A 13,489-nucleotide genomic window follows, 5' to 3' on the forward strand; every position below is an offset into this window, starting at 1 on the left:
GTTCATATCAGCGACCACGTTACAGTGTCGTCCATCAATCCGTTAGGTAACCCTCCATCCGATGTTCCAGGACGCCGACAAAGTCAAGAAGGTACTATACACATTCGCTGTCCGTAAAAACAAAACCAATGTTCGTAAAGAGGTCTTATACCGTGCCTCGAAGTCTTTGCTTGCGTGCTAGCCAGTCACCAAGCATATTGTCAAGTTGCTGCTTCTTGTCAGTACGAGCCACTCATTGTGGTGGGAAATCCACTTACTGTCGTAATTTCCGCCAACTTGGCGTTCTGTTCACGGAACAAGCTTCCTGCAACGGGGTGATCCGGTCCAGCAGGCGCCACATCGCTCTTGTCGTAAACCACGACAAGCATGTCTCGGATATCCGAGCTCGAATCAAAGAATGCCCGGAGTTTAGCATCGTTCCAGCTGCTGTGCGCCGTGCTGCCCCCGGTGGATGTTGAGCTAGCAGTCATGGAGTCCTGAGCGCGATGCCTGCCAACCTCGTCGGCGTCGATGAGTTCCGGTGACGGCGACGTGGAGTGGCCGTCCTGACTAGAAGTGTCTACCATGAGCGCAGGCGGGTTGCTAGTGGTAACTGGAGACACTTGTACAGGCGATTCGGAGAGGCGGTCCTTCTCTCGGTCAACAGGCGTGGGTTGAGCTTGTGGTTGAGGTTGAGGTTGAGGTTGAGATTGTAAAGGAGTGACCGTCTTGTCGCTCTGTGCACTTTGTGCACTCTGTACAGTCTGGACGCTCGTTTGGCTGTCAGGAAAAGCGCCAGGCACAGGTCGTGCCTGTTTATCCTCCTTGGACTTCTCCTCGGCCGGTTGTTGCACCTCAGGTTCAGGAGGGTCAATCTCCTCACCAGAAGAGTCAAAATCATCAAGCTCCACGCGTGACTTGGCCTTGGTGACCTTCTGTGGCTTGTCGCTGCCACCACTTCTCGAGGGCATAATCTTGGACAACGACGACTGCTGCAACCGGGTGGTTTCGGGTGATTTGATTCGCTGCTGAGTTGCGACATCAGGATCCGATGAATCATCCTCCACGATGCGCATAGACGCTGGCGGAACGTTCGAAACATTGTTAGGACGACCTTCAGAGGAGATGAACTCGCTTAGTTCCCGGGTGGCAGACTTCTGTGACCCAGAAGCTCCTCCCTTTCTCGCCAGCGATGGCTCTACCCTCGGTTGTTGCTTCTGAAGTTTGCTCGGTGCCCGCTGAGGTTGGTCTTGGGAGCCGCCGCTTGTTCTCGGGGAGGATGGCTGCTCCTCCGAATCTCGATCCTGAGACTCGGTAACAATATCCATTGACCGTTTGCCGAAGGACTCGTCATCATCATCAGCAGCCTTCTTCTTGTCCTTACGCGAGAAGAAACTGCGAATGGCGCTAGGCTTCTTTTCTTTCTCCTTCTTATCCTTGTCCTTCTTTTTCTTATCCTCCTTCTTGTCAGGCTGCAGCTCTTTGTCCATCTTGTCCAGACTAGGCCGCTGCTTGACGGTGCTCTCCGTTGTGGAAGGTCGTGAGTTGTTATCATCGCGAAGCAAGTTAGGCGTAAGCGTGATCTTCTTGGTTTCGACGGTTTCATCCTTAAAGAAAGAGTCGGTGTTCCTGACGGTGCCATTCCTCGACCGGCTGGGCCCCTCTGGCTTCTCAAAGATCTCGCCACTGTCGCGTTTCGAATCGTCCTCTGCAGCGTCCTCTTTGTTCGCCGGTTCTGCGTTGACCTCCTTGATTGTACGGGTCTTCAGTGGTTCTACCTTCGCTGTTTCGTCATCCTGGCTCTCGTCTGTTGACTGTTGCGCCGTAGCCTGTTGCTGCTGTTGTTGTTGCTGCTGCCCTTGTTGTTGCGAAAACAGTTCGTCCATGTCCTCTTCATCTGAGGAATAGTCAATGTCCGAGTAGTCGACATACGTCGGTGCGGCGAACGCGACAGTCTTCTTCTTCTTCCTTAGAGCGGTCTTGAACGTGCTCTTGGATTTCTCTCCAGCCTGGTCTCCGAGCATTGTAGCGGAAAGCTGATCTAAGTCAGAAAGGTTCATCTCTTCCATGGAGGGAGCGACTACGTCAATATTCCTGTGCTTGTTCAAGCGCGCCAGTCTTTCAGTCGGCGTCTCAATGTGCTCTGCCGGAAGATATCCTAAGTCCTAGTTAGAGCCTGCCGACACAGGGAGCGCGAGAAGCCGTACCAATGCTGCTGTCTTTTACCACTCGCACCAGCCACCAATAGCTGTTGCTGTCATCCAGCAGAACCATTGTATCACCCTTTGTCGCATTCGCTTGGCCTTCTACAGTTGCGACGAAGGTGTGGAGCGCGTAGACGAATTCGAAATCGATGTCCTCTGCTTCGTGTAAGCACTCACTGCCCCAGCCACCAGCAATGAACATGGAATCATCAGAAAAGGAAAGGTCGTCATCATCATCATCATCTTCTTCGATCGAAGGTTTGTAGGGTATAGTGAGTGGAATGTCATTCCCGTCGTCGTCGTCGTCGTCGTCATCGTCGTCATCGTCGTCGTAGTTAGCGATTCCTGCTGCCTCATCCCATTCCGCCCTCTCCAGCTCAGCACGTCGTTGCGCAAACTCCTGATGCCTCGGTTCCCCAGACCCGCGCAGTCTAAGAGGACGTATTACAATAGGAGCATGTAGCGTCAAACCTTCCTTTAACTTGCCTTTATGGCTTTTGCTCTGCGGAGCATACCAGCATTTCTCGTCATACACTCTAACATCTGATCCTTCGCCGCTACAGAAGTCGTCGTTCGACTGGTCAAGATATCGGTCGTGGTTATTTGTATCTCGGTCCTACTCGGTATACTCACCGCGAAGATGATGATGACGATTTGAAGCAGAAGCCTTGCTGTGCTGCCGGGAATAGTGTGCAGGTGGATGTTCAGGGGTTTTGACATAAGGAGATGAGGACATGGCTTCGCTGAAAGTAGGAGAAACAGGAGAGTCGTGGTCTCTCATAGCCGGTAGAGAATCGATTCTCTGTGGCCAGGGCCGGGGAACTGGCCGGGGAACTGGAATCGAATTGTACCCACCATCTTCAATCGAAGGAGAACTCGATATCTTATCCATCATATCATCGTCCAAGCTCTCGTCCGTATCGTCCATGTCTCCATCATCCGAGTTGCCCGAAGTGCCGCCATTTTGCGCCACAGCCAGCGCATCTTGCTGCTGCTTCTTGCTTGCATCGTCCATCACGCCGCCGTTGAGCCTTTGAGAGATCTCGCCCGCAAGGTCGTCTGAATCTGACACGTCGCCGTCTCCTTCAGTATTGGACCAGGACAGCCTGGGGCTGCGCGCTTGGATCTCTGCGGATTCCTGGGCGACCTCTCGGAGGGTCTCAGCCTGATGAGCACCCAGTGAACCGTGAGGACCTCGGGGGTGGTCTTTCGCAGACGGTGCTTCGTGATCCTGGAGATCGATCGTGTCTGGATTCGCGACAAAAGAGACAAAAGGTCAGCGTGACATAACAGCAAAGAGCAAGTAATTGGTTTCTTTTTTTTTTCTTGGAGGGGGGAGGGGGGCAGGATTTCTGTAAGATTGATCGACCACGGTTCTAGCCGTTAGACCAAGACGAGTGCAGGCTAGAGCTCAGACATAAAAGACCAGAGCCAATTGGGAAAGGAGAGGAAAAGAAGTTGGTGTTTAAGGGAATGTTTAGTGTTGCGCCAGGAGGAATGGAAGAAGGCGCGGGTGTTTTGGGTCGCATAAACATACCAGCGCGAATAATGTGAGGCCTCGTCATATTGAATTAAGGTCGTGGGCCAGCACGGGAGCCAGCCAATGCGATGGGAGATTCGTGAGTGATATGTCGGAGACGACAGGCGTCAGGGTCGTGTCGTACGTGGTATTGATGGCACAGAGTATACTCGTTCCGTGCAGGCGTCGTCACAGCCTTTGGGATTATTTTCCTCTGGACTTGGCCGCCAACCCCCTTGAGCCCCGTCAGATGGCAAAATGAGACCCTGGTAGTCGAGGTGTGGCCGGTAGTACTGCTGGTACTATCATGGAGTGAGGGTGACAAAAAGCCGGGGCGTTAGGCGAGTGCCAAGGAACGGGCGAGCGTAGGTTGGACTGGAGCTGAGAGGGAAAGGCTGGTGGACGGGGTATGAAATTGCGACTCCGCTGTTTCGTCGGCTGAGAAAAGGGCGCTGGCCTCTGATTCTAGCGGCGGGTGCGAGACTGTCGTCGGGGGGGCCAGGGTACGCCGTGCCGGGTGGGTGGTGGTTGATTAGACAGGCGTATACGCCTCGATTGAAGGGTCGAGGAGAGGATCTCGCTTGTTGGATATGCGGGTACACAGATGCGGTTAATTGTGGTTTGCTAGCAGCAATCAGGCGAGAAAATAAGTAGACGTAATTGCAGCTGCAGCTGTTGGTCGTGTGTTGCGTCCCGCTGAGTCCGTTCGTTGTCGGGTCAGTCTAGGAGTGCACTGCTTGCTTGTTGGACGTAGGAGAGGGGGTTGGCCTGGATGGCTTGCTTTGCTAGGCTGGCCTGGTACAGAGAGATGGGAGGGGAGGGGAAAAAAAAAAAAAAAAAGAAGCCGGGGCTATGAATAGAACAGGTTATTGGCGCACTGGTAAAAGACGCGGCGCAGGCCAGGCGAGACGAGCAAGGCGTAAGGAAAGTATCCGTAGTTTAGGGTGGAGGAAGATAGTCGAAAGGAGTGACAAGGGCACAGAGGAAGATTATGAAGCTCTCCAAGGATTGCCCAAGAACTTGTTTTGGAGGGTGGAACTGTCAAGAATAGGAAGAGGAGAAGGGGGATAAAAAGAGACTGCGTGGAGGGATCTGCCCAAAAAAAAGATTTGTGTGGGTGTGTGATTGAATATGACGGAGGTAGGAAGACAATAGAGGCAAAGGGAAAAAAGAGATACAAAGTACGGATACAGATAACACACACACACAAGGAAGGGGGGAAACCTATTTGGTTGGGAACCTTTGATGTGTGGTGCTGGGTATTGGACCAAATCAAAATTTGACTCTAATATGAGAAATGCTGCAGGAGTTGGGAGAGATTAGACCAAGATGTGTGATAGTAATAGACGGCCCAGGGGGGGGGAGGGAAAGGCAAGGTATCCCGCGCGGTGAATTGTGCTTCCTTTTTTAGGGTGCAGGTGCAGGTGCAGCAACTGTGTGTACCCAATTTCAGGCACATGTGAAGCCCAGAGTGATGTGGATGGTGATGGTGTGCCTGCCCAGGCGCTCACTGATGTCTTGCACTGCTCACTCCAGGGGAATCCTCGGGTTGATCCCCAGGCTGTTCAGTTCTGTTCTTTTCTGCTGCCTCTCAATTCTTGGAGCCGGCAGCAGAGTGGATGACGATCGAATTGGTTTTTTTTTTGAAAGTTCCCTGCAAGACGTTTGGCTAGGGGGGAAGGACTTGAAACAACTGGGCTCTGACAAGGGGTTTGCTGGGTATTTCTGCTGATGTCCCCCCTCCAGTTACACGTCTGAGGTGGACCAGCCAGTCATTTTGCAGGATTCCAGTCTCCTTGCGAAAATGATCTCTAATGGGGGTCTGGAATTGTCAGAAACCATATCTATCCCTTTCTCAGCTTCCGCCCATTTCGTCCTTTTTTTTTCTTTTTTTTTCTCCCCTCTATTAACCTCTGTATTCTTCTCGGCTCTCTCCTCTGTACCAACTAGGCTGCATTTCCCGTTATCGGGGTACAGGTACTTTAGTCATATTCCCTGGCCTGAGGGGATACCTCGTAATGTTAGAAAGATAGGGGTCCGGTCTCTAGTTCCTTGGTTGGGGTTGGCTAGGAGGGAACATTAAGCTCTCAGGCCCAGCCCTGTCCATTTAGGAAACGGCCGTTTGGCATTGGCCAGCTGGGACCTGCTCGACCATTGCCGCTACCTGAAGATGGAAAGGCTGTCGCCCATCACCTACTAGAGCGTCATAGGGAAGTACATGTGGCGACGCACTAACACGGCTGGTGATATAAGTGTCTTCCTATTCCGGCCCTAGCACAGTTGGGCGCTTCTCACGTTACCCACCTCCATCGCAACTTCCGTCCTTCCACCTCACCTCCGCCAATGCATAGCCCGCCATAAATTGTCTTGTCCGCATTCATCTATGCTGTCTCCTCTGCATGATGGAGACAACACAGCGCCTCCGTCATGCTGTCCAGCCACTGGCTCCCAGGACTATGCCCGACCCGCTGAACTTTCAATACTGGAGACAATGGACCTACTGTCCTCTATCCACGGATCGAGCATCGGCCCAGACGTCGATCCATCTCGACAAAGCCGCCACTCGTCCGTCTGCGATTGTTGACAACGACATTTTGGCAGCAGCAGCAGCACTCCCTTCCGAATCGCCTCCCACGTTGTCCGTTTCTTTTTTCCATCGGCAACTGAACCTCCCAGAACGAATCTTCCTTCAGCTTCGACCACTCAGTCAAGCCACCTCCATTCAGCAACCATCAACAAATGTGTCGCATGTCACGTCAAAGCGGTTGACCCGTTGAGTCTGGGCTCACGCCTAAACCTGAATACTTTTGCTTCCAGTTTCTCCCATCCGCAAACAGCGTCTTCGCTTCCCACCAAAAGGCTCAGCTGGGTGACACAATGGTACACCATGGCTTTCCCTGACCATATCAGATCTGAACCTTCTACTAGATGCACCAATCAGTCGTGATTTACTACCGAAGAATGCCACGTAATAACCCGCAATGTGCCACTCCTTCGCCTATACCATCCTTCGCGTTTTGTAACCAGCAGACTGTTTTCGAACCAAAAAAAAAACAAAAAAAAAGTCCTTTTTACTTTTCATATCTCTCCGCCACAGGGTTCGAACGACGCATCGCGGCTATCTTCACGGATCTTACTGCCGCACGTAGCATGGCCCAGGGATATATCACTTCTCCAGAAAGCCCTATGACTGAACTCTGTGTTGATCAAACGCAGGGTCCTTGCTCGTAAACCTGTGCGTTCTTGCATCCACCGGAAGTTTGCCGGAGAACAAGCCAAAGCTCAGAGTCTTCCTGGCCGCAGGAGAAAGTCAATGGCTTGCCGTCACTGGCCGGCGTGGTGCATGTAAATGAGAAGAGAGGCCCAGCTGAAACCCAGTCCTTCGGGACCGATGACCCGGATAAACTGCGTGATGCGCATGCGGTAGTCAAGTAGTGTCACTGCCGCTCGTCCCATTCATCCGAGCTGCTCCGGGCGTTGCGGTCCAGTAGACCTGTCGTATCATGCAGTTTGCCCAAGAAGAGGCATTGGTAATCCGATACTCGGCCTGCAGATGCGATGATCAAGTCCGCTAGGATCACTAGAGTACGCAGGTCTGTCATTCGCATGACCGAGCTTGGCGTCATGATCTGCCTTGCCTTGCCTTGTCGAGAGCTCATGACAGATCGCCCAAGCAGCTGAAGAGTGATCTGACAAGCTAACCCGCCCTTACGGGAGTGCCTGACTAGCAGTGATGAATCGACTCATTGATGCATGTAATTGTCTCACCCAGCCAGCATTTTGGGTGTGGCTCTCTGGGCTCACTGGGCGCACGAATGAGCCATGTTTCTCTCTGAAGCCTGTCTCTGGATGCCGAGACACACAACAACTCACAGCCTTGCAAAAAAGCTGACCATATGTCTGAGAAGGGAGACTGTTTAAGATTATCTCCTTCTTGGGGATGCATTCTTCTGTTGAGACAAGAAATAAGGGTCCACCACATGAAGAGTTACAATTGGGTCGCCTTTTTTTTTTTTTTTCCTGGTGATTTGGGGAAAGACGTGGGAACGGCGCCGAGGAGTTGATTCCAGACTATTTGCTCTACATCATATCTGGAAGCACTTGTCACTTTGCAATATGGTGAAATCACCATATCCGCCACTGCAACTCGAACCCGTCATTTACTCATGATATTGGGTCAGATATGAGAAGCCAAGTCTGCAAGCGTCCGGCAGTAAGCGAACTGGATTGTACAGGCTGGGCGGATCCCTACCCTTGTCTTTAGTCCTGCCGCTTTCTTGGAGCTCACCATGATCCAACTCCATTGCAGGAACGCAAGACTAATCCCTAGTGCCACAGCCCATCCTGAGTGAGAACCGCTGCGTGGCAACATGTTGGCCGAGACGTACATTGATAGCCTCTATTCAGGAATATCAGTTTGTGGCGAGGATGTTCATACCCCAATTATCGTAGTCAGGTTGGATCGAGGAGCATAATTTCTTGGCACCATAGGCCGACACGCACCGAATATCAGTCTCAGTGGCTGGTCTTGTCCAAAGATTGGACTCTAACAGAAAGGAGGCACTAGCATATCAGGAGCTGTGAGGGAGCACAGATTCCCTCGGACAACAAACAGACAGGCATTCCGGTCAAAGGCTCCAGTATCTGTAAGGGTATTGGCAAGCTCATACGCAGCATTAACAGGCTAATCTACACTGTGAGCCGAGTGATATTGCTATCTTGCGTAGTCGCCTCCCCTCGTCATTGTGCAACTTCGGTCTAGACGTCTGTGAGCATGACAGAGCTATATACCACTTACAGATTCTAGTTACATATGTGTATAACTCGAGTAACATGTTCTCGCTTGAGACTGTGATAATGGCCACGTTGAAACCAAGACAACTTTGTCATCAGCACCAAAGGCTTTTCACCCCTGTTGTGATTTGCCATAGGGATTATAAAATGTGTGTTCCCTTTTACTACCCGTGGGAATCTCAGGCTTGGTAACATGGGACTGAAAGACCAGCTCATAACCTTATATGCCAGGCCGTCTGTGATGCTTTTTCCATCAAAAGGGTACGCTCGCATGTATATCCAGGTGGTTTACATCAGCATGATATTTCCGCCGTTTACACGCACGCTCCCAAACTACCAATCACTGATCGAACCAGTAATGCAGAAGTTGTTGCAGGTTCCTCGATATTGCCGAACCTGATACTTGATTGTCGAGCTTGCCGGATTAGCGATGACCGTCAAATTAGCGCTTTACAGTGATTCTAGGTATCATACACACGAGCCACCACTGCTGTTGTTTCCACAAAACAATGGTTCAATAATCCAGAAAAGTGCCGTTGGACGTCTGTTGCGGGTTGTAATCGCAATGATTACCGGTATGTCTGCAGTTTAGAAGCTATTCAGTGGCATCACGTCGGTAACAGTTTCGGGGAAGAGCTGGGCGACAAGAGGTTATATGGCGGCTGTCGTTCATATACACTGCGTAAATCGTGTCTGGTCTGTTGGTGAAAATTCCACGACTCGTCCAGCCACTTGCCAGACTACTGTACCCGGGCCATGTAATGTCCAGGTGTTTGCGAATTGGACAGCTGAAAAGGAACTGGCTGAGTTGCAAGAAGACACAGGTTCGAGCTTGTCCCAACAGGTGCCGTTCAAATCTGAGCCGGTATTTGGAACGCGCGAAAGAAGCTCAAACAAGTTTTTGCTCGTGATGGCTAGGGATATTTCCCATTTCAGTATCTCATCCCTTAAAAAAAAAAAGAAAAAAAAGGAGAGGATAAACTGAAAAGTGCTTGGCTCATGCCTCAACCATTGTAAGTATGATTTCCCAGCAAGACCTGATCATTTCAAAGCTCTTCATTGTCACGTTTGGTTCGAATTTTCCAAGGAGTTGACAGTTGCAAGTGGGAAAGGAGCCGTGGTTGATTCGGCCATCCCGGATGTAGGTCTGTGAAAGTCAACTACATGTCCATGACTGCGTGTCTGGAGCCGGGTTTATCAACTCATTTGAACTCCCAAAGACTCAATACGAAAAGGAACGTTGATGCCGACAATATATCGTTAGCCTCTGATTCAGTTATCAGTCCAATCAATCATTCATTAAACATAATGTTGTCACCACTTAAACCCCTTGTAAGTGGCACATTTCGAGATAGTGAAATAAGTCACATAAATCAAGGTCTTTGCAATTCATCATTCATCAAGACCATACACACTTGGTGAGGATCATGGAATCTGAATAATAAACGACAGCCCGTATCAAGCCGATGATCCTTGACATCATTTCTGGTATTTATGAGTTGAGTTGTTGCCCACATAATATCACATGGTATCTTGTGATGATTCTTCGGTTTGGTAGAATTGAGATATGGAGGTAATGTACTCTGGCCAATGTTCGTTTCTGTTCCAAGAGCATACAGGGTTTATTGTAGACTTCACAACAACTATCCAACGTTTGCTTCGGTTCTTAAAAAAAGCAATGTAAAACTGCACCTAAATTGCATCTTGGTTCTCAACCCAAGGTGATGTGCAACTCGGCCAAACCCGCATCAACCAAACCCCACAAAATAAGAGCCTCATGAGGCCGTAACCCAGCAGCCAATCACACAACACCTTCGAACCACCGACTTTCTGCCACCATGAGGGCTTCGTGGGACAGGGTTGCTGTGCCGAATATCAATTTGTCTTAGACAGACGGTGGTGAAGTGAGTTACGAAACAGAAGAACGAAATTCAACAGCTAGAGCTAGAAAGAACCTTTACTTAGGTACATAACGACGTGCTAGTTTAACTCGCTGGCCGTCAACATGGCCGTCTAGATGACGTCTCCTCAGAGACACTCGCAAATTGACTTGAATGGCAGGTTTAATTTGCAGACATGTCTGTCGTCGTGTACAGCGGTCTGCAAGCAATCGCCGAATCTAGCTCTCAGCGTCCTAGTCGTCAGGTAAACACAAGCAAAGCGAGATTCGAGCTTGAGTGCTTCTTGCAAACAAAAACTGGTCGCGCTAAAATACCATTTACGGTACTACAGAGACAAAACTTCAGTTATTAGCTTTTTACAAAGGGGGTTACGCGCCCCTTGTATTTTTGATAATATGATGCCCAAGTGGTTCAAGTATTTGGCTAGTCAAGGGTATGTATGACTTCATGGTAACAAGCTGCCGTAATGGTATGTGGCTAAGAGGCTTTCTTTCAAGGAGGCTTAAGAAGGGGTAAGTTGAGCGAGCCCAAGAATAGCAACATGCTCAAATCGCCGACCCTCTGGCCACCCTTTTTTTTTTTCATATCTACACGCCCTTGTTTGCCCTCTGCAGAGCCTTAGTAAACTGCTCAACAAAGTCGTAACAGTCTACAAACGTATTATACAAAGGTGCCGGTGCAACACGAACAACGTTCGGCTTTCGTTCATCAATAATTACTCCGACCTCCTCAAAATACTCCATCACGCCATCCAGCAACCCGTCATTAAGTAACAGACTCAGCTGAGCGCCCCTCTGTTCCGGATTGCGCGGCGTGATGATCCTGTACAAATCTTTTACATCCGCCGGCACAGCCTGGTCAAGCAACTTCTCCAGGTATGCCGTCAGCCTCAACGACTTCTCGCGCAGGGGCGCCACGCCGCCTGCAAGCTCAAAAACTTCGAGAGAAGCACAGAGACTGGTGATGTCGAGGACGCTGGGATTACTTAGCTGGAAACCCGCCGCGCCGGGCGCCGGGTGAAATTTGGTTGCCATGATGAATCGGGATGATTTGTCATTGCCCCACCACCCGGCAAACCTGTTCGTGTACCCACGTGCCGAATCAGGGTCCTCGACGGATGTCGTAACCCGAGAGTGCCGGTCGTGAACAAAGGCCCCGCCGATGCAACCAGGCCCGCCGTTGAGGTACTTGTACGTGCACCACGCCGCCGCGTCGACGTCCCATTCGTGCAGGCGCAAGGGCACATTGCCCACGGCATGCGCAAGGTCCCAGATCACAAAGATGGAATGCCTGTGGGCAAATGCCGTGATGGCCGGGATGTCGAGCAACTGGCCGGTGTAATACTGGATACCCGGTAGCAGAAGCAACGCGGCTTCAGAGGCGTGAGCCTCGATGGTGGAGAGGATGTGCTCGGTACTGATTGTGCTGTCCTTCGTCGCATCCTGCGGCTCGATGCAGACCATCGATGTTTCCGGGGAGAGGCCGTGGTGTCTGATCTGAGTCTCGACGACAAACTATACACTTCAATCAGCCTCAACTTACACTGATGCTTACACATGTGAAGAAATCTTACGTGATCGCTGGGAAAGGCCTTGCTCTCCAAGATGATTTTATGCCTGCCGTTCTTTTGCGGTTTGTAGAAGGCTGACATCAGCAAGTGGAGGTTCGCAGTCAACGTCTGCATGACGGCGACCTCAGATGCGTCAGCGCCGACGATGGGGGCCATCATCTTGGACGCCCTGGCATCAACGTTGAGCCATGTCGGCAGGGGCGAGTCGTCCAACGGCTTGAAGTGCCCCTGGACGCCTTGTGTGGCCCAAGTGGTCAGATATTGCTGTATCCTCTCAGCGGTTCGCTTGGGTTGCAGACCGAGAGAGTTGCCGCAGAGGTAAGTGCATTTCTGCTGCTTCCGCTCGGCATTGCCTGAACCATCGTCTGTCAGACCAGAATGTCAGCTCACAAAAAACATCATGGCCAGAGAGTGCCCGCGGAGACCAGGCAATTAAGGATCCCAGATATTGATATTGCCCGATGGATGGGCGCAAGTACAGACGCGGCATGGCTATCACATCAAAATACTGACCTTTCTTGGCGAGGGTCTTGCTGGTGACCTCTTGCTTGGTTGGAATAACGAATTCATCCCGGGTGCGCCGCAGGAGGTCGTTCTGGTCCAGTGAGACGGCGTGGTCCCTGCCGGAGGTATCCATGCCTGAAGACATTGTGGGTTGAGACTGACTAAACTCCCGCAACGACGTCGGGCCCCCTTTAGCCTTGGCTTGAGGTTGGGGGAGGAAGGGCGGGGGGTGGGGGTGCAGGCGTACGGTTGAAAGTCTGATAGGAAGTTGGATGAAGCGGATGGAATATCCCTTGGCTCGTATGACGATCCTCGAATGTTCAAACGGGACTTGGGTTTAGAGCTGGATACGATACGTAAAGTAACCTTGGTTTTTTGTCAAAATGACTCCAAGGAAAGTGAAGTCATCATGCACCAAGAACCCCAACGGCCAGAAAAGAATATTCCCTCGCCTTGTGGCGCCACAGTCCAATGAGGGGTCCCGGCTGCCGTGGGGCCCGTGAGGACAGTTACAGAAGGCAGGCATGTTGGCATGTCTGGCAGTGTCATCACTCGGCCGTGTACGTACCCCCTGTATGGAAAACGGAGAATAGCTGTGTGAGCGACAACGTCCTGGTGGATGGTTGAGGGCAGCAAATGCTCATTCTGAGCACTGAAGAACCCAAAACCGCTCTACAGTCCCACTGCGTAGAAAGTGCAGGTTTGTGAAAATTGGAGAGGGAAGCACTGTGAAGGTTCCAGGCCCTCTTTTTCTCCAAAAAAATCTTGCAATGTGGGATGAGGGTCTAAAACCCACTTGAGTTTGAGGCCCAAGAAGATACAATTTTCAATTTCACCTTCATCCCGTTCCCCTACTGGGAGTACTTTTAGTTGTCATTCAGGTACCTCAGCCATGTACTCAGGTACTTCGATAACTCAAGCGGTTTGTTATCATCATTTCCCAATCCCGCAAAACATGCATCGTGACAGATGAGAAAAAAAACTTTTCTTCCACGAACAATAACGTGCTCGAGCTAAA

At 50.9% G+C, this 13,489-nt stretch overlaps 2 protein-coding genes across 2 annotated transcripts; both read right to left on the reverse strand.

Annotated features, from left to right (window-relative positions):
• Positions 1–145: 145 nt before the first annotated feature.
• CTRU02_214100 (SH3 domain-containing protein) lies at positions 146–3,748 on the reverse strand (the record flags this gene model as incomplete). The annotated part of the gene is made up of 6 exons (XM_070206180.1): positions 146–208; positions 258–2,137; positions 2,187–2,339; positions 2,361–2,740; positions 2,804–3,431; positions 3,721–3,748. The coding sequence occupies 6 exons, from the start codon at positions 3,746–3,748 to the stop codon at positions 146–148; spliced, it is 3,132 nt and encodes a 1,043-aa protein (XP_070060212.1).
• Positions 3,749–10,984: 7,236 nt separating this feature from the next.
• On the reverse strand, positions 10,985–12,616 carry CTRU02_214101 (kynureninase; the record flags this gene model as incomplete). The annotated part of the gene is made up of 3 exons (XM_036724653.1): positions 10,985–11,911; positions 11,971–12,332; positions 12,481–12,616. 3 exons carry the CDS (start codon positions 12,614–12,616, stop codon positions 10,985–10,987), a joined length of 1,425 nt encoding a protein of 474 aa, XP_036583772.1.
• Between the last annotated feature and the right edge of the window lie 873 nt (positions 12,617–13,489).

The sequence above is a fragment of the Colletotrichum truncatum genome (assembly GCF_014235925.2).
Source record: "Colletotrichum truncatum strain CMES1059 chromosome Unknown Contig_0010, whole genome shotgun sequence".
NCBI lineage: Eukaryota > Fungi > Ascomycota > Sordariomycetes > Glomerellales > Glomerellaceae > Colletotrichum > Colletotrichum truncatum.